General features: G+C 52.8%; 6 protein-coding genes across 6 annotated transcripts; 2 read left to right on the top strand and 4 right to left on the bottom strand.

Moving 5' to 3' along the window:
• Nucleotides 1-9,675: 9,675 nt before the first annotated feature.
• Nucleotides 9,676-11,038, bottom strand: A1O1_01972 (60S ribosomal protein L4-A; the record flags this gene model as incomplete). The annotated part of the gene is made up of 4 exons (XM_007722884.1): nucleotides 9,676-10,441; nucleotides 10,567-10,717; nucleotides 10,776-10,870; nucleotides 10,929-11,038. 4 exons carry the CDS (start codon nucleotides 11,036-11,038, stop codon nucleotides 9,676-9,678), a joined length of 1,122 nt encoding a protein of 373 aa, XP_007721074.1.
• Nucleotides 11,039-12,184: 1,146 nt separating this feature from the next.
• A1O1_01971 (uncharacterized protein) lies at nucleotides 12,185-13,110 on the bottom strand (the record flags this gene model as incomplete). Its single annotated transcript, XM_007722883.1, has 2 exons — nucleotides 12,185-12,912; nucleotides 12,975-13,110. 2 exons carry the CDS (start codon nucleotides 13,108-13,110, stop codon nucleotides 12,185-12,187), a joined length of 864 nt encoding a protein of 287 aa, XP_007721073.1.
• Nucleotides 13,111-15,554: 2,444 nt separating this feature from the next.
• A1O1_01970 (uncharacterized protein) lies at nucleotides 15,555-16,503 on the top strand (the record flags this gene model as incomplete). Its single annotated transcript, XM_007722882.1, has 2 exons — nucleotides 15,555-15,857; nucleotides 15,946-16,503. 2 exons carry the CDS (start codon nucleotides 15,555-15,557, stop codon nucleotides 16,501-16,503), a joined length of 861 nt encoding a protein of 286 aa, XP_007721072.1.
• Nucleotides 16,504-16,801: 298 nt separating this feature from the next.
• Nucleotides 16,802-17,693, bottom strand: A1O1_01969 (uncharacterized protein; the record flags this gene model as incomplete). The annotated part of the gene is made up of 2 exons (XM_007722881.1): nucleotides 16,802-17,131; nucleotides 17,292-17,693. The coding sequence occupies 2 exons, from the start codon at nucleotides 17,691-17,693 to the stop codon at nucleotides 16,802-16,804; spliced, it is 732 nt and encodes a 243-aa protein (XP_007721071.1).
• Nucleotides 17,694-18,946: 1,253 nt separating this feature from the next.
• Nucleotides 18,947-19,228, bottom strand: A1O1_01968 (uncharacterized protein; the record flags this gene model as incomplete). The annotated part of the gene is made up of 1 exon (XM_007722880.1): nucleotides 18,947-19,228. One exon carries the CDS (start codon nucleotides 19,226-19,228, stop codon nucleotides 18,947-18,949), a length of 282 nt encoding a protein of 93 aa, XP_007721070.1.
• A 623-nt stretch (nucleotides 19,229-19,851) lies between these two features.
• Nucleotides 19,852-22,161, top strand: A1O1_01967 (uncharacterized protein; the record flags this gene model as incomplete). Its single annotated transcript, XM_007722879.1, has 1 exon — nucleotides 19,852-22,161. The coding sequence occupies one exon, from the start codon at nucleotides 19,852-19,854 to the stop codon at nucleotides 22,159-22,161; it is 2,310 nt and encodes a 769-aa protein (XP_007721069.1).
• Nucleotides 22,162-23,524: the final 1,363 nt, after the last annotated feature.

The following is a 23,524-nucleotide window of genomic DNA, read 5'->3' as shown; positions in this document are numbered from 1 at the left end:
TCGGTGCTATCGTAGAGGCGGCGGCCACTTCACAGACTCTTTACAGTGTACGTAGGTAGGTCCTTGCTTCTTGCTTCTTGCTTTTGCCTGGGACCCGGTCCTCTATGCCTTACTAGTATCCCTCCTCTTTTTGCATGGTGATACAGCGTCAACAGAAGCGAGCGAGAGGGTGGAGATGGCAGATGGCGAGCGGCACTGCAGGGTCGATGCGCCACTAGTCGATACTATGACCAGACCAGACTGGAATGGACTCGGGAGGACTCTGTGGTAACGCTGTGGAATTTTCATGTCTTCGGTAAATGATACCCCAACGTGGTCCATGTTGCTAGTAGTGTAAGGTAGTTGGTTTTACGGACAGGCCGGGAGCAAGAGAACGAGGAGCTAGGGGATAGCAGCTGTCCGGCGCAGGCAAATGTCCATCATTACAGGGACGAAGAAGATAGTGGCATCAGGGTCTGTTTGGCGAGAGATGATAGGCAAGGTACCTAGGTACCTCTAGGTACTATGCTTCTGCCGCCTGTTTCAAATTTCATGCCTTGCAAGATGATGACTTCAACACCTGATATCCAACACCAATTGCGACCTCATGAACATCAATCCATACCTCTATGATGCGGCTCCTTTGCTCCCTCCCTCTAGCCGTTCTGCAAAATCGTTCTCTGCTCCCAAATTGCACTCTTCCTGCAAGGAGTCCAGGCCTCCGGCTCCATCCTACCAGCTAGTGTTCCAACGATATCAATTCCGGCTTTCATCCACCCTACTCTGTAGGCACTCGAGCTAACCCGCGTCTCGAGACCGTCGCAGGATCGCTCCGACGCTCCGTGGCCTGGTTGCACGATCGACTACTACTACCCGTAGGTAATGATAGACACCACCAACAAGAGACGGAATCGGTACCTACAGCACTAGAGAGTCTCCTGTCTGCTGATCAAGAGAAGGAGCAAGTCCGTGATATTCTGGCAATCATCGAGTCATCGACGTACGAATAGCACCAGAAATAACTCTAGACGAACCATCACCTGCGAGAACACCTCTGGACTTGCAAGTGAACTGCATGCCGAGAATGCGATCTCTCAAGACCTCACCACCGTCTTCGAGGTCTGTCGTGAAGATACGACTAGCACACTTCATCAAATGCAACTCGCGTAATTTCAGAGTGCTACCCCCTCTGTAGCCTTCTCCTAGGCGCCGCCAGGAATTCCACCCTGTCATAGTTGTCCACCAGTATTGTCCCGGCCGGGCTGAGAAAACGAGCCATGGACGAGACCCTCAGACGACCACCATCCCGACTACTTTCTGCACCATGCGAACACGACCAATAATGACAAGCCTGATGGCGGTTGCATGTCCGGCCTGTCAGACGAGCGGCCCCTTCCTCAAGCTCTGACAACAACAGGACGCACGCTTGCTTTCACGCAGCTCCTCAATGGTTCTCCTTAGCCTGGTTCGACAAGCAAGCGGGATGACTACGTACTATGCAGCTTTATCGTGCCATAGGACACCACAGACGAGCCCGTGGCAAATGCCTGGCCACTACCACCGGCCTATCTCGTATCACTGGCAAGAGAGGGCATATCGCCGGAATATTGAGCCTTCTGATTGACCTGATCAGGCCCGCTCCACGCTTCCACGTCTGAAAAATGGTCCAGGCTACCTACAACAGGAACGACGACAGGCAGCCACAACCCCGAACCTGGCCTACGAGAATACCTCCTGACGTAAATTTGGAAGTTCCCCCTTCCGAGTCCGGCATGGCAATAGTTTACATGACTGCTTGGTTACACCAACTGTGCAGTAGTGGCTTCAATCCACCTCGGTTCTCCTGCAACAACTTGAACGAGATACCCCTTAGACGAAAAGTCCGGTCTGCTCCTGGATAGCGCTTGATTCATGTCGGCAAGACAAGCGGAAGATGGCGTGCGCTAGTTGCCAGCGCCGTTGCCATTTGACTCCTAGGATGAGATGGATTGTTTGCTTTGAAATAATCTTGAGTCGTGCCGGACAGGCTCTGAGCCCTTGGTCTTATGCAATGCTAAAGGGGTGCACCAGCCACGACGGTACACTGTTCCGATGGTTAGGCAAAAGGGCCGGCGCGAAAATCAAAAACTGACCATGCCGAACTCAGAAACTCTCCCAGTTTAGGCCGCAGGGGATGCAAGGTGCACGGATACTGTGAGACCACCAATCCGGGGGTGAGCTGATCAACCCCCAGATTTTCATGATCTGATTGCACCACGTCTGAGTGCCTCTTGCAACCTTGCAGGAGTCGCTCGACTCGCAGTGACTCCGCCAAAGACACGGGCCGCAGGTCTCCGTCGTCTTTGACTCGATGCTCAATACGAAAAGACATGAAGCAAAGTCTCAGACCGTCGGATCTGCATTATACGGGGTTGCCTGCGATCCTATCTGGCAGTCTCCCGGCTCGGTCAATCTTCGAAAGGTGCCCGCAGGCCCCGAACCAGACTTCATTGCTTAAGCCCTCTGCAGTCTGCTAGGTTAAGTTGGCGGCGCAAGACGACGGGTTCATCCGCTGACGGTAAACGGGGGCTGAACTGCACGTTCGAGGCACTCGAGGCACTACTACTCTCCCGCCAATGCTCAAGAATGGCCTGATTCGCTCCTCGAGGGTCTTCGCTGCCTGGCCTCTGGTTGCTGGGTACTCCAAGACGCCTAAAATAGAGATATTCAATGTGTGAAGGGTACGGCGCACGTCACATTGGGCCCTAGAATGTGGAATGATTCTTCGTTACCCTCAAATGCATCCTTGAGCGCCAGAACATCCGACCAGGGCGGCGAGTCAGACGACAGGTCCAGAACTGCCTACGCGCGACCGTTCGGCTTTACTCTGTGGGAGGTTCAAAGCGCCACAAGCGCCATTGGAGGTTTCTCCCTTCTGAATGAGCAGGGCTTGGTTTGATGCTCTCCAGATCCCCGATGGATGTGTCCTTCGCTTACGATATGTGCAGACTACTTGACTCATATGACCAAAAGATGCAGGGTTTGGACCGGACGAATGTATTGAGTCTTTCACAGAACGGTACCTGAGGAGAGTCACACTCGGCCTGCTTAACAACAGCCTCAGGACAACACACCCTCCTCCTCCTTTTGCGGCAAGCCAACCTTGCAACGATGCATACGTCGTACTTTGTAAGGCACTTGGTCATACCACTGTGCACAGTATATACTAGGACCTCGGGTCCACACGCTTCTTGTGCCTAGGAGGGTCGTACTAGCGCGCTCATGCTCGTCCTCTTGCCATCTTCTCCGTCGCTCTCCCGGCGCTACGCCTATGAACAGCGATCAGTCGCCGGTAAAGACATGGCTAATCAATTACCCCCAGAACCTTTGAGCGTCGACTGATTATGGCTAGGAGCACGCATCCTCACTCGACCATGCATAGGGTCTCGATGAATCAGGGGGACGCCTCGCCAGCTCTGGCTGATTGACCCGGGACTGGGCGGCATGTACTGCTCTGCTCTGCCCTCTACCGGAGTGCCTTGCTGGAGTTGCACAGTGATGGTCCTTTTCAGCACGGGACCGTGTCGTGCTGCTCGAAAGTTGTGAGGCATCTGCTACAAATTGCTATGTCCTGTTGCTGTCTACCGTAAATCAAAATGACAGCCCTCCAAACGCCGGTGCTGAACGAACCGTTCAAAAAGCAATGGAATGATCAACAACTATCCTTTGCTCGTGTCAAAGTTTGAGCCAGCGTCAAGCGTTGTAACGTCAGGCTCCTATATCACTTGCTGGGCAGTGCCATCAAGGGAAGGCACTCACGCCGCCACAACGGCTATGAGGAAAAGGGATACTCGTCACAAAGCCAACTCACCTTGACATCTAAATGACAAGCTGATGCTCATGGCACAATGCAGGGTTCCTCGAGGGAGAGACACATGCTGGCAGATATTCCGGGGTGCAAGTACGTAGTCAATATTTCCAGTCGGCTGGGTTGGCCAGAACAACACAGAAGTCATTTCAACACCTGTGCCCTCTGAGAGGCATCACAAGGGCAGATCTTTCCTCAACAGCTTCCGCTCATAGAGGGCTGTGCCGTCCACGCCCTGCCGAATGGGCCCTAGCTGGGATGAATCACAGTAGCATCAGGCGTCCTTTCGCTGGTCAAACGCTTCAAACTCAAAACCACTTGGATCATGGTATAGGGAAGACAAGAACAACAAGCGCGCATAGGTGCTCGAATGATCATGTCTCGGGCGGAGTTGAGCAGCGAGACAAAGACAAATCAATCCTCGACGCACTTTGATCACTTGCCGTGGGGCCACTCATATTACTCTGCAACTTGATGCTGCCACGGAGTAGTGGCTGGGTCAGCTCAGCGAGCGCTTGGATGCCTCGAAACGCACGCACAAGCTGCAGGTCGTGCGGATTCAGCAGGGAACTTGGAAACTCTATACCACTGTTCAGTGTCATAGCCGGCATTTCCATGACAAGGCCAAATGCCCCGAAACACTTCGGCGATCGCCCTCAATAGCCCATGAGCGAGCCAGACTCGACTGATGATAGGGGCAACGTATTATGGATCCCGGCAGCCCAGGGCCAGACTCCAAAAACCCCTTGCGTCCCTCCGGCTGGACCGTTGAAGCAAGCTGCAGGCGCCATGATCCCGAATGAGTGAAGGCGCATGGAGGTTGAATTTCGGCTGATTTTCTCTGAACGGTCTGACACTTAACGGTCTGTTTCAATTGCAGGGTTTTGCGAGGCTCCCTAGGCTTCTGACCCGTTTATACAGCCCGCTTGAACGTCGAGGGCTGTCTTTCGATTGGATCAGAGCCGTGCACACGCGGACTTCTGTGTGAACAAACATGAGAGAACAACACTGCAACGCTGCAAGATCCCGACAAATGCCACATGCTGTGGCGAAAGACGAAGAAGTTCATTCCTTCCAACGCTTTCCCCTCTCTTAAGGACTCCTGGGCAGGGAGCACTGACCCCCGTCAAATTGCGTCTTCCTTGGCCTTGGAAATTCAAAGGCTCTTCTATACGACCTTCACATATGTCATCCTGTGCCACCAATTTGGGCGGTCATACTTCGAAGAACGAGTGCACGATAATGAGACTCTGTCCACAGTAGGCCCATGGACAACATGGACCACATCCTTGCTTCCATTTACCAGTGAATTACAAGGGCGTTCAAACACTACTACTGCGGGAGTTGTACCGTCAACTCTCCCTACTAGTTGACAGACGCGGATTTCTGGATAGAGGCAGAACTCCGATCCTTGGTCGTTTCTGAGCCTGGCCAGCTTACTAGACTCTCAACTTTGACGCCGGCCTCGCCTTATCTTCCAAGATCCGACCCGCCTGTCCCACACGCCTTACCCACCCCGAGCAACCCCGAGGTTGTTCTCGCGTGGGTGCTCAGGAGCGCCGTCTCGAGGCAATTCTTGGCGACTCTGGCAAGGCAAGACGGTCTGAGTCCAACGGTAGTACTAAATACGCGGCTCGTTTCTATGTTGCTGGACAGAAGACGCACCGTGCCGCAACAGCGGATCTTCGAGAGGAGACTGTGTTCCCGTACAACCCGTCAATTATGGTGGTGTTCCAAACATATCTATGCGGAACCGATTGCGTGCAATCATGATTAGGAGACATTAACAACTGATCACCTGAGGCCGGGTTTCTTGCTCCTCCCAGTGGACCATCCTCTACCTAGAGACAACCGACCTCACAATTTCCAAGAAAGGTGGTCCCGGTGCGGAGCATGATATGGAATGCTTGAACAACTGTGCCCCGTCTTTCTCCTCTACGATGCCACAATATTTTCCAGACAGAGTCATAAGAAGCGCGGCGCTCAACAGATCGTCGGATTACCCATATACGCTGGTCTCTCCTGGTGGACCATCAAAGCACCTTCAATTCCGGTCCATCAGCCGGCGCCAGCCCGGGGACCGGGCCTTTGAGGCCTTCGCATGTTGCTGCTCGACGCTGCAGTAGCCCGACTGTGGAAGGGCACTGCTCTCTTTCGCGGATATTCATTTCTTTTCCTTCTTTCCTTTCCCAGTCTACGACACGATGAATGCTGGGCTAGGTCATTTGAGGGTCATGTGTCCTCCAGCAACGCTGCCCCTGAGGTAGTGTCTAACACTTCCAATCACGATTTGTTTTGCTATTGACCAACAGACGGCTAGTCGTGGGACCTGCCTTCATAGCACAGAGTCTGTGATCGACAGTATCGGGTACAAAACACCGTACTGCCGCGCATGATGGATATCTTCCGCCTTTGGCTACGAGAAGATGTTGAAACTGGCTCCATGCAGGCCCACGCTGTCTCCATACAAGGCTTCCCATATCTACATTCTCTCGTCAAGGGCTCGGTGATTGCAGTGACCAGTTGACTTTGTGATGCCTTTTCGTGCCGTGTTCCAGGTCATTTGATTCAACGACTCGAAATAGGACCGAGAGCTCTGGACATGCATCCTCACGTACCGTTGCCTGAATTCGATGAACGGAAGCCAAAGTTGACATAGAGAGTCCGGAGCCTTCGTGTCACGCAAATCAGGCGTTTATTTCGCCCCTGTGAGTGGATATGTGCTTCGTCCTCCCGCTTCTGAGATTCGGACGGCACATCATCGAACAGTCACGCGATGGAAAGTCTTCCAGGATGTCTTCGCGTCAGCACCTGCAGATCAAGGAACATTCTGGTAGGGGGCTAATGAGAGGCCCCCGGGACCATCAATGACCATTGGCCCTGGTCTCTGGCACAATAGTAAGATGCATTGTTGATATGCCATTCTTGACGGAGATGGTGTCAAGCACATCCCGCCCGGGCATATCTCACGCAGAAGACTATGCATTCAGCCTTGGATATGCTCTTGGCGGCAAGTGATTAGCATTGAAGAGCAGCAAGGAACTCGGACGGTTCCTGGCACGCACGAGCCCAGCATATCATTGACTCATCACTCTGCCACCATTTTGTCGGTCTACTGTGTACCAGGGATTGACGTGGAATGGTTGCTTCCTTGTTGCTAGCCTCGACCTGCTGCCAACGTACTGGGGGCAATGACCCCAGATTTCTCACGACTCGGTTGCACCTCGTCGTTGGAACTTGGCACTTGTGACAGTCTCAGATTCGGCGTGCAGGAATCTTGCTTTGTGTCACCACGGGGCACAGGATACTTCACGAGCCCTTTGTCATCGATTCTGACCAAAAAGAAGAGATGTCTATCTCTTCCACCACTCCCCTCTTGTCTAGAGAGCCTCTTGAACTTGTGTCTATCTTCCCCAGCCAGGCAAAAGAAAAACAGATCCTGTATGCGACCACGGGCTTCTCTCCTCCTTGGTAAGGAGTCGCTCTCCACCCAGCAGTCATGCTCCAAATGAGCCATCTCCCGAGGCAGGGATTGTGTGATGAGAAGGAACCAAAACTGAGCCTCCGCTCGACTAGCTAATCTGGTCTACATACCCGCTCCGATGCCCGCAGATCGATCGTGTCGTGTGCCGTGTGCCGTGTGCCGTGTCGCCCTATACAGGCACGGACGCAGGGACACACAGACCAACATCTTCTTCCACCCCGGTCGCGGTTCGTGAATCAACTTAATTTAGGACGTATCGTCGAGTCCTTAGTGGTCCCGACTTGTAATGGAAGTCCGACTCCTTGTTGGGATATTGTGGGTGTGAATTTGCGGACTGTCGGGCGAAAGAGAGAAGGCGTGGGGGAAGAGAAAGGCTTGCGGGAAGCAATTTCACTGCATCGAACGGCAAGCAGTGCAGTGGCAAAATGGTGTCAAGACCATGTGCTGTACAAGGTCATGTCAGCCATGCCATTGCCATTACCATGCAACGCGATGTGTATGTGGTACACAACAGTTTGCGCCGATCAAAGGCTGAGGTGCAGCACGACTCGGACCGGGCATGCATAGGTACACGCCTCACTTCGACCTGTTTATCCCTCTTTCGGCGGTCACCTGCACTACTATACTACGTCCTGGCTTTTCCCCAGATCGAAGAATGTTTCACTCATGGTGACGGCTGCTTCGCTTACAGAGTCGATGACGCGTTGACTTTTTGTGTCGCTCCCCCGTTCCATCGCAACTTCTGCCTCCTCCTTTTGTGCCGGACGGAGAATAAACTGACATTCAGATGGTCATTCTCTCGAGCTCTGAAGGTGATTAGGTAGGTTCGAATTTTCCGTAAGATCGGGTTGTTCAATTCACAAACCCCATGATCCCTGACACGACCATGCAAAGGCCACATGGCGTTGACACTGCAGCGAAATGCAATGCAATGCATCGCAGTGACAGCTGCCGTATGGACGACGATCAATTAACTCACGAGGAGGAGCAAGGAAGGAAGAGGGAGAGAGAGAAAGAGAAATCACATGTCTCTGTCTTTTATCGGTTACCTTCTCTCAGATCCGAAGTAATGCTTTCAAGCCCAAGCTTTTGTCGAGATTGACCCTTGCGCTGCTGGAGAAGAGGCGTCAATGTGCATGATAGAGAAGAATTGACAAAGACTGACAATTGACTATGGTCTGTTGACAAGTGATTGATGCAGCTAAGGGGTGTACAGGCTGCAGCCTCAGCTTGGTCAGGGTATATCAGTGGCACACATACACACACACCTACGGTATCCGGAGAGGAGGGGAAGAAGAGATGTGACAGACATTGACAACATGTCCAGCGAGTATCGAGCAGATTTCCCTTGAGGGATGGTGTCAATAGCGACGCACACCGCTATTTTCCTTTCCGTGCTGCCTAGCATCGCAGCAGGGCATGGGATACGAGAGAGACAAAGACACTTGCTGAGGCTGGCTGAGGCGGGCTTGACTGATCCGGCTAGCTGTCCCGGTTTGGCTGAAATGCCTTTCCCTCTAGGAAGGGAAGAAGAAGAAAGTGGCGCTGCAGGAAGAGTTGTTGCTTGCCAACTTCGGCTCCGGATCTCAAGTTTTCTTCCTGGATGACGATGCTAGACGCTAGTGTACGAGGCTTCAGGCTCTATTTGGTTGAATACGAAGCTGTCGCGTGGCCTGCAGGTGAGTGGTGGCTTGTTTCTCGTCAATGGCGAGTTGTGTGCTCTTCTTCTCCTTTTCGTTCTCGTTTTCCTCCGTCCTAGGCATGCGTGACTAAAAAGAATTGCAATGGTTGGATGTAGCGAAGTTGAATGATGCCCGTGTTCAATGGGAGGCTTCAATGTGCTGAGACTTCGTTGTGGGTGAGTCTGTTCGTCCTGGATGCCTGGGTCCTGATATAGTACCGCAAGAGTTTGGTCAGTCTGGTCTGCGGTCACCTTCTTTTCATGAAAGATGCTTCGGTTAGGTAGTCAGTGGGAAGAACGGCGAGTCCGTATCTTGAAATTGTCAGACGATATATACGCCTCGAGTTGTAAATTGAAGTCGAGCTTGTCCAGCAGCAGAAGATGATAATGATTTCAATGCAATTAATCTCACACAACGCGAGTAAACAGAATGAAACGAAAGGCTTGATTTGAACTCAATTCTTTGATTTTACCTTCCTCATGGCTGCTATGAAAAGGAAAACAACGCCTCAGACCAGAGCGGGACTAAAGGGCGTAGAACAAGGTCTGCTACTCTCTCCACCCAGCAGGACAAAAGACTCTGGAGCGCGGTGGGAGATACCACACGCTCTCGCAGGCGCAGCCATCTGGATGAAATCCACCACCAGCCCGTTCTATCCCACTCAACCCAATGGCAACAAAACCCTAGTTCTCGTGCAACACGTTGAGGAACTGGTCATTAATAGGTGCCGGCTTACCGGTGTCGCCCAGACCCTTCTGACCGATCTTCTCCTTGGAGTATGCGGCGGCATAGGGGTTAAGACGAAGCAGGACCTGTCTGTTGCGGAGAGGGTTCTTCTTCTGGACGACAGTGCGCTTGGTGATGGCGTAGCCCTTGGGCTCCTTGAGGACGGATTGGACTTCGGAGCTGTTGATCAGACGGGTGATGTCGGCGTTGCTGACCAGGTTAGAGGGGAGGAGGAAGTCCTTCTTCAAGCCGGAGGCCTCGGTGGTCGAGCCGTAGATGGTGTCGAGGGCAGAGAAGGCCGAGGACGTCCAGATGATGAATCGGCCCAAGTGACCACCAGGAGCGAGCTGCAGCAGGTTCAAGGCGAAGACGGACGAGGTCTCGACACCGGGAATGTTGCGGAACGCGCGCACGAGGTCCTTACCGTCGGTCTCGGGGTTGTAGACGACCAAGGGGCCTCGGCGCTGGCGGTAGCGGCGGTTTCGCAGCTTGCCCTTTCCGGCACGCAGTTTGCGCGACTTCTGCACCTTGACCACATCGGGCCCGGCGCCCACTGCCTTCAAGAGAGACACGGCGGCAGAGGTCTTGACCAGGGAAGTGCCTTCGAAGGCCTTGCTCGACACGACCAGCGGGACTTCAGGGGCGGTCGAGATGCGGTGGCCACGGGCCAAGAGAAGAGCTGGGACGGAGCTGGCTGCGACGGCGGAAACGGTTGCGAATCGCCTGTAAAACAACACCTGTTAGTTTTATTGCCCCTCTGGTATCCTGCACTTGCACTTGCAGTTGCGCAGACTCGTAGTACGCAGTACGTCTGCACCGCACCGCACCGGGGAAAGGGTGTTTCTTACTTCTGACCCAGGTTGATCTTCTGATGCCACTTCCTCCAGACCTTGGTGGGTGCGAACATACGACCAGATCGGCACTGGTTACCGAACGCTGCTTGGCCGGCTCTGTGTGTACCACCACCAGAGACACGAGGGATACGTGCGACAGCTCGGCCTGCCTCTTCAGTTAGACCTCGTCCTTTTGTGCCATTCCATCGTCCTCAAAAACGCACCTGTTCCCCATGATTCGGCTGAAGTCTGCTCGCCGGCTTTCTCGCTCACGGCGTATGGCTGTCTCTTGTTCTTGGCGATGCCAGTGTGGACGGTCCTGAAGCTCTGGTCAGTTCACGGTCGGTTTGGAATTCTAGGGTCGATGGCTCCCATACTGGACGATATCTGGTCGGATCGGTGCGCTGAAGACGGCCGGCAGAGGGTGCGTTTCACCGCTGCTGGAGCCATCTGCGCCCAAAATGCCGACGGTAGGACGACTCGACATCTTGACTGTGCGTGGGAGGTGTAATGCGGGAAGGGCAAGATGAAGTCGGTCGAGTGAGGCTGGAAGAAGTCAAGTCGTCAAGTCGCTTTCCACCCAGGACACTGCAGTGCGAGGAAGCGTGCGAAAATTGGACTGTGTGGAAAGACTAGTCCTCTTTGGGGCTGAAATCTTGGCGGATCCCAAGGCTTGGCTACGTAGGAGCGAAGCAACACCGAGCGCATCCCCAATACTCACCTCACCCACGCCGCTTTTAAACATCGACCATCTCCGACTTACCTTTCCATTTACTCCGTGGCCTCCGACCGGTCCTCGTTCTACTTCGACAACTCCTGCTCCTGTGCCCAATATGGTTGGTGTACCTGTGCGTTGACCATGCTCACTAGTCTTGTTTGTGGAGGAGTTTGAGCAGTGGGTTCGTCGGCGCCGTCCCTTCGACCTACTTTTGACCCTGAAGGCTCGGCAATGCGACAGGTGCTCCTACCTCTTTCTCCTACGTTAGAACGTATCTCTTGGGAAAGTTCAGTTAAAACTTGAAGTTTTCTGAAGTGCCTCTAGGTCAAAAAATGAACGCTGGTGGAGAGATCACGGCGCCTGCTCCGATGGGAAGATTACGTTTCTGGATATCAAACAGGCATTTCTCCATAAGGTTCCTTCAAGTTCACCAGCGCCCGGGGAAATGATACGCACACAGCGGTTTCGAGGTTGATTCCTTGTGCTGATTGATTGCCTCCCGCCGTGCTGCTCTATCTTTTCTCACACTGGGCTGGCAGGGGTGGGTTCGTTTCAGGCCGGGCGGTCGAGTCTCGTCTTAGCGCAGAAGCAGACTTGTTCCAAGACAATGGAAAGATGTTAGGGTGGGAGAAAGATGAGCAAAGTACCTAGTTTACCAAGGGGAGAGTATCGCATGGACAAGCACTCGCTCGATCTGTGTATCCCCCGGCTGGCAGCCGTGCATGAGCTTCATGGCCACCACTCTCCGAGCACATTGTTCCGATTCTGGACTTTCATTTTTTATTCTTGACCGTAGGCGGCTATGGCCGGTAGTTTCTCCAACAGGTCGAGATCACCGTCACTGATCACTGATCACAGCAACCACCAACACCGTCAGACAAATGGTCGATAGGGTGTACATCATCCGTCGGAGATTCAAACATCAATCGAGTCAACAACAACGCCTTTGACCCAGTCATACTGCATGAGGCGCGCGACCTCCTGCGCGGTTTCGTGACTGACGAGAGCGCTGACGAGGTACAAGCTAGCATCGATGCCACTGATCGCGCCGCCGGTGGTGATGACACGCATACCACCGAGAGGCATGCTCTGACGGCGGACGAGGCTCTCACGACGAACATTCGACTCCCTGCGTGCCAGACTGCCCTTGCGAGCCCTCGAGCCCTTGCGACCCTTCTTGAACACGTACGGATTCTCTTCCATGTCTTCACCAAGATCGAAGCGGGCATTGTTGACCACATATCGCTCCTCCATGACATCGGTGCGGTCGTTCATGTCGCGGGAGGCAGCCTCTTGACACTCCTTCTCCAACTTGATATAGTAGTCTGGGTGGATCGTGGCGCCGAGTCCCTCCAGAAGACCTTGACGTGCGAGCAACAATGCTGCAGTGTCAACGGCTAGCAAGGTCCGCTCGCGCGCCGGGTTGGAGGTTTGGACATCGGCAAAGGCCTTGATCAACAATGTCGGCTCCGCCTTTTCCTTGATGATCTCAGCCGCATTGCCGCCTGGCACGACCAGAACGTCGAACTCCTTGAGACGTTTGTGTGCTTCTTTGAAGGAGACCTGGGCGGACATGGTCACGCCTTGGGCTGTCAAAACGTGTTCTTGCGGGCCGGCGAAGGTGACGTCGAAGGCTTTGGTTTCTGCCAAAGTGTCAGTATGGAAGGAAGGGAAGACTGTGCAGCAGCTTGGGTTGTTGGCATACCTGGGTTGTCGAAGTTGTGCTGAGCGCGAGTCAGGACTTCGAGCGGACCGGCAAAGTCAAGGAGGTTCATGTTCTCATGCATGGTGATGAGCACCTGGATGGGCTCATCGACGTCGGTCTCACGAATAGCACTCATCTTGAAGGCTTGTTAGCTGCAGTCTCTGGGAGGGCTTCGTGTTGATAGCGTGGCTCAATGGTTTACTAAAGTCGGTCGCTTGCGCCTGGGTAGTAAAAAACAGTAACGATGCTCGGTGAGTTGGGACGGGACGATTCAAGGTGTATAGTGTGATGATTGAGAACAGTGCTGTGAATGAGAATGAGAGCGACTCGGGTAGTCAGGTGAGAGAGAGGTTGGCATCTGGAGGCTGTCAGTGCTGTGAGCCCGAGTCAGGCTGCGGTGTCAGTGGTTGTACATAGTGCCAATGGCCTCCTCTAACACCCTTCCCATCCCTGCGGAGACCCCGCGAATTGCGGTGTCAATCGTGGGGTATTAGTCGCTAATGTTAATTAGTTGGAGGGAACCCCTTCTAGAGCCACCGCGCATTGTGTCCTATGAGATCTCTATCACTAGATACCTTCAAGTACCTCAGGGACGTAGTACAACGCGCTCCATGTAAGACCAACCAACCTCAAAGGGGCTCTGGAGAGATTTGAAGATTGCGAAGTACAAATTGAGTGCGTCAGGCAGGTCCTCATATGAGCTTTCTGGTTCAATGGTTCAAAAGCGCAAAAAGGGCTCAGACTTACCTTAGTATACTGCGAGCTGACCATAGGCACTACGGACGATGGCATCTCAAGGTATCAACGCAAAACTGCCAGCCAGACCCTCGGGGAAGGAGAAAGATGGATATGGCAAGGTCGAGGCAGGCGTCGCAGGGAAAAATGTACGAGATATAAAGGCCAGGCCGCCTCCGTCTTTTCTCGTAAAGCACCCATCGTCTTGGTATAGGTAGGCTGAGAATGAATTTGAATTTGAACCGTCTCAAATTCATCCACTTCAAGGCTGAGACTGTATATACTCAGTTAGGCATTCGCACACCGGCTTTTGGACTTCGAGTATTGATACCATGGAAACTGGTGCAATCTCCATGAAACAGCCAAGGCACTGACCAGAAGAGCATGACTCCGGCTTAGACATTCTGTGGTCTACGTTTACAATGTTGGATAGGGTCTGGAGGGACTGTTCGTTCCTGCCACGGTCGCGAAGGAAGACAGCATTTCTTGAAATCATCTGCATGGAAGCCGGGCCGCCACAAACCATGTTGCTGTCAGCCTCAGGCTCAAATCCGGCGAGTCGAGATGGACATCGGAGCTGGAGTTTTCCTGTCTGATATCAACACTCGAAGACTGTCCGACCGCTTCTCGTCCCATCTTACTTATCCTATCCATCCCTGTTCTCCTTTGCAGATATGGGAAGCAAGTTATCGCTATCTTGGGCAATGGATCTTGCCGAGGAGTTGACACTGTGTTTGCTCGTTGCGTCTCAGGTCTTCGATCGCGAGATGCACAGCGTTTGAAGCATGACATGTCCTGTACTCTTGTCGACCATTTAGTCACGAGGTAGACCACTGCATGTTGCCGCAACATGGGCAATATCACTTCTGACGGCCACAGCGGGACAGCCTGGTGCTCATGCTTCATTCCTCGTCAGCAACAACGGTTTCTGGGACCACCTGTTCGCCGTTTCTTTTAGCTTGTTGATGCAGAAAGCTACTCGATACAATTTCGCAAGCGAGCCTGAATCAGATCTCGGAGCCCAAATGCGCTCATCAGCGAGCACGATGCGATCCGTAGCCCACTCAACATTGCGACTGCGCTTTGGGGATTGGCGAGCAAAACAAGAGCAGCTTGCAACTCGAGGCCAAGGTTGAGGATATTGAAGACTTGATTAGAAAAATGACAGGAGTCCGTTGCGCTGATCTATCATCGATAGCAGACCGTGCTCTTCCGTCAGCTGCGGTGGACTCCCAAATCATGCTAGATCGTTCGCAATCGAAAGATAAACCCGGCCTGGGACGCTCGAGAAGAGGCTCACAGGCCGGTTATACGCTTGTCAGACAATTTTCGGGGCTCAACAACGCCCAATCCTCTTCTCTTCCCACGTGGAAGTTGGATCCTAGGAGGCTAGGGGGCCTCCCTAGGCGTTGAATTGGCCCAACGCCCGCTAACTTCTGGGCTAACGTCGTCGATGGATGGCCAGAGCTTTTCAGGGAGGGCACGCAGTGGACACCGTTGACAGGGCTGGTAGGGGGACTGGGATAAGCGACATTACCAAAGATTGAAGAACCTCGACACTGACGCCATGCGCCCAAAGAGCGAAGACGGTAGACGAACTACGCCCGGGTGCCCAGCAACATCCTCCTCTGGGACAATCCGCTACCACTAGCGAACTAGAAAGCCTACCTAAGGTACTACTACTCTCTGAGCCCGTCTCTTGCTTGCTTTCTCATATCTGTCATTAACAACAGCTTGTTTCTTCCTTCTCTGCCACCGCGCTCTTCTCGCGCAGTACAATTCTTCACCACTTCCTCCAATTCGGTCCCACAGGCGGGGTAATCGTTCCTTCTCAGCTGCGCAATCATGCATTTCTCGGCCCTTGTTCTCCTCCCTCTGTTGGTCGCGGCCGACCAAATCCCTTTTCAAGACAAAGCCGCGGCATGGTTTGAAAAAGCCAAGGCCTACATCCCCAGCGGGACTGCACCCGATCCTATCGACGCCGGCGCAGCGAAGGTCGCAGAAAAAGTGGTAGAGAGAATCAACGTCCGGAACTGGCAACGCAAGCTGTCGCCCAAGCCTGACGTTGAGGAGGAATGGATGATCTACTTCACCGGCGGTAACAAGACATGCTTCGGACGATGTGGCACAGCGGATCTGAAATGGAATGTAAGTGCCCGCCAAATCCAAATTTCCGAGCCGGTCGTGCGCAGTTGTCCAGGTTGTGTTGTAACCCTACTGACAACCCTTTGTGTAGGAATCCGTCCCTCTGCTAGCAGCACTGGCTCAAAAGCCAGGATCGCCTCCCCTTCATCTCGGCAGTGTCGACTGCGAGAAGGAGCACGTCCTTTGCACAGGATGGGCGGCCAACATTCCGTCCATCTATCACTTCAGCGTGCCTAAGCAGTCGGAGCCGCAGGAAAAGGTTCCCGTGCACATTGTGCCCTTGAACATGACCAGCGCGACTGTGGAAGACATTGTTTCTATCCCCACAGCGTCCAAGGCCCGCTATCTCGAATTCCCCGAGTACACTGGACTGCTGCATCCGTTTGATGGGTGGGTGGCCAAACTCGGCCTCCTGCAGCCCTTTGGCTACGTTATGTGGGGATTCGGCAGCATGCCGAGCTGGCTGATGATGATTATCATCAGTTTTGTCTCTCGACAATTCATGAGCAGGAGGATGCCGGGCGCCCAGGGCGGCTTCGGTGCTACTGGTCCGGCTCCACCTCAGGCTCAGGCAGGGCAGACTCCAAACAGACCTGCTCAGGCCGCAGCGCCAGCGCCCAAGTCTGGTGGAGGGAGAAAGAGGAAGTGAACACTGGCAATTGGAGGGCTGGACACAGGAAATACAAGGGTTTGGGTCGTTGGGAATTGGGTGCCGGAAGCATTTGGAAAAGTCGTTCTTACAGCTTCGACATGTGTATTCGGAGCCAGGGCACTGGCCGGTCTTACAATCGGGTATATAACGAGCCATAATCGGCGACGATAGCTCTTCCAGTGCTGGCCTTTAAGCCTCTTGCGCTCGGCTGTATATGCTTCTCAGCAACTCGAACCCCCCAGCACCGGTGGCAGTCTGGTGTATCTCAGTTCATCTGTGACCATGCAACGCGCGCTCACTCTAGCTTAGACCCGCCTCCAGCAGGACCCTCACGCCCGTCTACAACATCACTCTCGTCCTTCTTCGTGACCTCAACACCAAGCTCTTTCTTCAGCAGATCGCTCAGTATGCTCCCGTCGCGTAAGTACACCCACCGTCCGCCAGCAGCGTTATCACCCGCATCAACGGCCGTGTCTTGTTTCTGGTGCTGTCCCTCCCCAGACACAACCCAATCGAACCTCTTCGGACCGGAGATAGGGCTGGACAGCCAGATCTGCTTGTTCGGCGGCTGCTTGTTGATTACGTATGTGCCGTTTGCCGGATGCGTGATGGTGAGGACGCCAGCCTGTTCAAGCACAACCAGATGTTAGTTTCTTGGTAGAGACCAGATTTGATGCGTGTTGGGAAACATGTGGGAGGTATCATGAAGCTGAGGACAGGGAGAGGAACCAGGGTAGTCCACGTCAAGGATACCCTCAACACGGCTGTAGGGGGGTGGTACATACCGAGAACTCAGCTTCGACTCCGTCGCTGGTGGACTCGCTCAGCTCCTCCACTGCCAGTACCAGTGTGTCGAGATACTGGTCCGCAAGCTCATGGTACTCGGCGTCCGTAAGATCCGCTGGAGCAAGGTTGTCGTTGGACGACTCGGTCTTGGGAGGCTCAGGCTCTGCGCTGGCCGGTTGGAGGCCCTTTGACACGGCTCTTGAGGTCGAGAATGGCGCTGCACCCGTTGCCTGAACGCCTCGTCCGGCCAAGGGGGATCGCGAAGGGGTTAAATGCGAATGGGGTTCGAAAGTCGACAATGGTAGGACAATCCGTCCGGTAGAGGATTGAGCTGGAGCTGTGCTGCGCGGGAGTCTGAGGGCGTGTGCTCTCGAGGAGCGGAGAAGGATGCTTGCTTTCATGGCGATACTGTACCCGCGTCGTGCGCGTGTTTGCAGGGGAAGAGGAGGTTCGGACACCGGAGGCAAGGACTGAGGGAGTATGCAAGATCAAGTTAGATACCACAACTCAATATACGCGAAGTTTGTTCGGTAGGTTGGAAGGCTAATCGGTCGTTGGGGTCGTTGGTATCTGGTGCAAGTGCTGGATTTGGAGTTCCGCAGAAATGACGACAACCTCTATGTACTATAGCACAGCTAGTATTGGTAGTACTGGTACCTAGTAGAGTGCTTCCGCCAAACAGTACTAGTAATTGACCTCGGGAGCTTCCGTGATTGGTGGCTGCTGGCTGCCCATTCCTCCTCTTCAAGGTATTGAACGTAGTACTATCTAGGAAGGCATTCGGCCAATGTGTACTGAATGTTATGATTTATTGTTCACTACCTCCTTCACCGACCTGAAAGTATCGTCGTATATAGAACCGGTTTCTGGACTGCGTATCATCCACAACATTCCCAGAGCATTGGGCGACTTGTCTCATCGCAAAACAAAGCAACCTGCGTACAAGCGGCAACTCTGATCAGAACACTTCGATGCTCATCTTGCTGACTCTCATATTCAAACCCAGCCAGGCTCGCTCGGATAAATGAATGCCTTCGGTCTAGTGAAGGTACAGATGCAGACGCTGATGCAAGTGGAAATCCTTAACGCGTGCAGCTTGACTTTCTTCCGCCACTCCTGAACTCCATCCTAGTAAATCACAAGCCCCAATGTCAGCTTCATTCCAAGCAGAGTATTCGATTGCTCTGTGAGAATGCGCCTCCCATGAATAGACCGGGTATTCCTAACTCCTGTTGCGAGCCGTTGCAAGTCACGCTGAAACGTCAGGACTCCCGCAGTGGATACCAAAGATACGGCCGAGCGATGCCCCATTACTAGGCCTGTATGACCCCTTCTTGCAGGATGCCCAGTCCAGCCAGACTGTTGCCTTCACAATCTTTCAAATGGCAACAATGTGTGTCCCACGATGCCGTACTGGATGCCTTGTTTGACCTCTCACTGCGTCTGGCTTGGACGTCAAGTGGGGTCATTTGCGACCGTCTTGTGTGTGCGAGGAAGAAATGATATAGTTCGCGGTGATTTGGCTTCCACAGCCTCATAGTGGCCACGTTTAGAACACCGGCAGCATCGAGGGTTCGGCGTCAGGCAGTCCGGCAGGTGTTTATAGACCTTCCAATACCTCCTATAGGCCATATTTCCTTTTTTGGCTGCGAGCTCAAGGTGTCTGCTTCTTCCTCAAATCTTCCGCTCTTGTTTCGACGTAGAAACCTGCATCGGGGACTCTCTCTCGATGCACCTCTTCTTTCGTCAATGGCTTGTCCACCTCTGAGACAGCAACCAGCTCCTTCACTTTCATGATTTGGCCTGCCACCGAGGGGGTCACAGGATGGAAAACGGTTGCCATACGCTTGCGCAGACCGAGAGCTTTGAGGACATTGCCGGATTTTGCAGGGAGGCCGATGGCTGACCGGATTAGGGTGATGCGGAAATAGGACATGACGCGAAAGGTTTCAGCTGGTTGTACCCTTAATCTTCGTGTGAATCGATTGTTCAGTTTGACAGGAAACAAAACGGGCGAGGTTGGGGTTGAAGTCAATAGAGACCACAAAAATTCCAGGGCCACGAACATGGAGCTCACGTCTCTAGGGCGCAGCCCGCAGTCGCCAAACGCAACAACTGCAGTTATCAGTCCCTGGTCCCGATGGCCGATATTCTATAACCGAATCCTTGTGCCATCTTGACGTTATAGGGATCATTCCAATCTCATGATGGCTGACTATGCCAAAGCATGCACAATCTGGCATCAGCTTCAGCGATGCGAGGGTTGATGTTCTGTAGATGCATGGGCTGTCCACGCGCATAAAGTTACAAAAGGGAATCGCCTAAAGCGGCATCAAGTTTGGAGACGATAGAATGCGACCCGCGAGTCAGTGTAAACGTAGAACAAACACATCATAGCCTGTATATACCTCGATGTTCAACGCTTGAGACTTGGCTTGAGGCTGTCAGACTCGACTTTTCATCAGGTGTTCCCTGATGGACCGGGGCACCAGGTAGCACGTCCGTGGACTCGGACATCAAACCCGCATCGACCTCCATTCTACCTCCCTCGACTACAGGATGGCTCCCATTGCGAGCGCAACTGCCAGCGGAGGCCTGCCACGGATTCAGGATGCACTTCGTACTCCGGAGGACCTCGAAAAGATCACAGGTCTTAAAGCCGAGATCAACCGCAAGAAAGGGGATGTGGATGCCAGGTTACGAGATGGATTGAAAGAACACCTGGAGACTACACAAAATGGGATGTACACTCTATCGGAAGGGCAAAAGCTCGTTGGGCAGATCAGAGAGGAAATGAAAAGCATCTATGACCTTTGCGAGCAAGCCCAGGCTATTCGTAGGGACTTTCCCCAGCTTGATTATCTCGCCAGAGTCCATCGCAATTTCGAGGCAACCCGGGCTATGCAGGCTGGTCTTGATAGCTTCGTGCAGGACTGCGCGTACGTGCAGAGACTGTTAGAGGATGACGAGAATGACCTGGAGCAACAGCCTAATCTCCTTGAGGCACACATGCGGTTGACGCGGTTGCGCGATTTCCGAGACGAAGCACTGGACCAGATTCGCAAAGGGAAAGACTCCAGCTTGGAGCAGACACTCATCGACTGGTTCCAGCCACTTGACGATGTCATCGACATATTTGATGATCACCTTGGTCAGATCTGCATGAACCTTATTGAGCTGGTCCAACGGGATAATACTGGCATCATTGTCCGCCTGGCCATAGTCATTGCATCGGAAGAGAAGAACGATGACAGAGTCCGAGCTCTACAAGATGCTCAGAAGGACCATCAGGACCTGGTCAGCAAATTCACCTCATTTACGATCGGGCCCAAGACTATTCGCGGATACAAGGAGAAATTTCTCAAGGCGATCGAGGCTGTGGCACAAGCGAAGTTCGAGCAGACGAGGGAGGAGTTCCAAACCGATCCATCCAGACTCGAAAAACAGACAAAGTGGTTCTTCAGCGACATCTACGTCTGCAAAGAAGGAATGCAAAACTTGTTTCCCAAGAAATGGAAGATCTTACAGACATACGTCGACATCTATCACAAACAAATGCACGACTTCCTCATCTCGTTCGTGGAGGCCGAAGACCTCCGGCCGCCACAGATGCTGGGTATTGTACACTATGTGCAAGTCTACTATGCCAAAATGAACAAACTGGGTGTTTCTCAAGCCCAACTAAAGCCACATGTTCTAGATTCCCGCGAAGGCGACCTTATTCGCGAGTACAGAAACATCATAACCAAAGCTCTCACTTCTTGGATGGACAGGATGTACATCAGCGATCGCAAGAATTTTGTATCGAGAGCAACAGATGCCATCGAGCAAGACCCAGATGGACATTTCAGAACCAAGACCTTGGGCGACATGTGGCGGATGTTGCACGAGCAAGCTGAAGCCGCAGGTGATTCGGAACGTGAAGATGTCGTGGAGGGTGTCATGACTGCAATGTTCAGTGCTTTGAAGACGAGACAACAACAATGGGAGACACTTATTGACGAAGAGGTCGAACGATACAAGAATCCAACGCCCGAGCTGCTGGAGAATTTGCAACCGCTCCAAGATTGGATACTCGCCATTGCGAACGATCAGATTGCTTGCGTGGATGACGCCGCTGGTGATGTGATTGAGGAAGATCCAACGGCTCAGAAAGGCTATCTCACTAGATTCCGTGAAGACTTTGCCAACTTACCTACACCTCCATCGGCCAAATACATGTCCACTAACGGCACTACTGAACTCGATGTCCTTCGAGATGGTTATGTGGATCTGGCCACGCATTGTATTAATTGTTTTGTTCAGTTGATTTTCCGTGTCGACTTCCGCACGATTTTGACCGAGCTGTTTGTCCCTGGGAAGTGGTATGAGCAGACAGCCATACAGAGGATCACCACCACGTTTGATGATTACATCAGCGATTACAGTTCGACTTTGCATCCTTCGCTGCTTGATATTTTCATCGAGGAGCTCTCGGATGCTCTGTTGGTGAATTACTTGACGGCCATTCGCACCAACCGAGGCGTCAAGTTTAAGCGAGGCGAACCCTTCCCTGCCAAGTTTAGGGAGGATGTTCTTGCAGCCTTTGCCTTTTTTGAGAGATACCCCGACAGCTTCAATGAAACTATCAAACCGAAGTGGAAGGCTGTCAACTTCGCTGTCCAACTCCTCGAGGCCGATAAAGCCGAAGTCGTCGGAGTGTATGAACAATTCAAGCGGGAGTTCTGGGACCTTCATCTGAGTTGGGTTGAAGGGGTTCTAAAAACCCGAGACGACTGGGACCGCACCATGATTACTGCCGTTAAACGAGCCGCGGCTAGCACATATGCTGAGCGTGGTATGGATACTGTCATGGGGAGAGTGAAGTAGAATGAGCGATTTAATGAGTGAGAAAGGACATTCTCGTTCTTGGTCACTGTGTGGCAATTTCACCATCGTCCATCCCACTGGGCCCTTGCTCCTAGCAAGAGGAGTCAATGCATTGACTTGAGTGCACACAAGCAGTGGCAGCACGGCATCAGGAGCTATTTTCATGGTATCCCGGCCAGCTTGAGAATGAAGACGAGAGCTGGCAGCAGCCCTTGCTCGACAGACCTGACTACATCCTCTCAGTCTCCTCGAAGGAACCAGGACAGCCTGAATGGGATTGAGAAGTGCAAACAAGCATCTTACGCAGTATCTGTTCATGGACGACTTGGATATGGAGTATGGCTCACCTCTTCCATCTCACACCTGACGTCGCCTGGGCGGAGGACAGACGGCCGAAGTCAGACGCTCGTCTGCGACATTCACCCATGCGTACGAAGCGAACTCGACTGGTCTTATATGAAACCCGACGACGGAATACTCTCCGACTGCAGCCAAGTGGGAATTGGAAATACTAGCTGGTGCGCGAATGTTGGTGGAGCATGCCAGAGATAACCGGAAACTGGCTGATCATGGCCTCACAGATACGGTTTCAGTCCTATCTTTGATCTACCTGGTTCCAACGGAAGGGTTCTGCGGTCATCACCAGACACATCACAGCCTCGCGAGAGAGCGTTGGAGTTTGGACTTATGGCACGAATATACCTAGTCCCATCGTCTTCAAGTAGGCGTCGGACTCTGCACGAAAGGCACTGAAAGACTCAGGAATCGAAGGCTTGTCTGGCTCAACACCTTCCCACATGAGAAGATGGTTTAACAAGGACTTGTCATGTAATGAAGCCGCAAGATAGCTCCTCTGAATGTAAATAGTTCCCTGTCGTATCTAGCAGATTCATTATTACACAAGAAGGTCCGATTAGATCCAATATATCTCACAGGACTCGACGTCTGAATATTATGAATTGTTGGCGAAGCGAATGGGTTTTCTACAGACTTACATAAAAATCATCTATCGAGCTTGCTACCAGATATATCGGCCGTAAGGTGGCAATAAGCAAATGATTGCATGATGAACTGCCTTTCCAAGTCAACACACACAAACGCTGTTCAGGCAGGATCCTGAAACACAGGATGGGTAGGTGAGTAGGTAGATAGCTAGGTAGGCAAGAAACGTTCACAACGCAGAAGCCGAAGCAGATATAAATTCATGTGATGCCTCGAGCTTCTCATGCTCGCTTCCCATGGGATATATATATATATATATATCTAATTATGCACGCTGGAAACAAAGCAGAACAGACCTCCATCACTCCCTGGTGATCAGTCCGGAAGAGAGCAAAAAGGGCATCACTTTGGACGGCCGTAC

Source organism: Capronia coronata (assembly GCF_000585585.1).
Source record: "Capronia coronata CBS 617.96 chromosome Unknown acBCG-supercont1.2, whole genome shotgun sequence".
Lineage (NCBI taxonomy): Eukaryota > Fungi > Ascomycota > Eurotiomycetes > Chaetothyriales > Herpotrichiellaceae > Capronia > Capronia coronata.
Note: the sequence above shows the minus strand (reverse complement) of the source record. Positions and strands in the feature narration are given on the sequence as shown.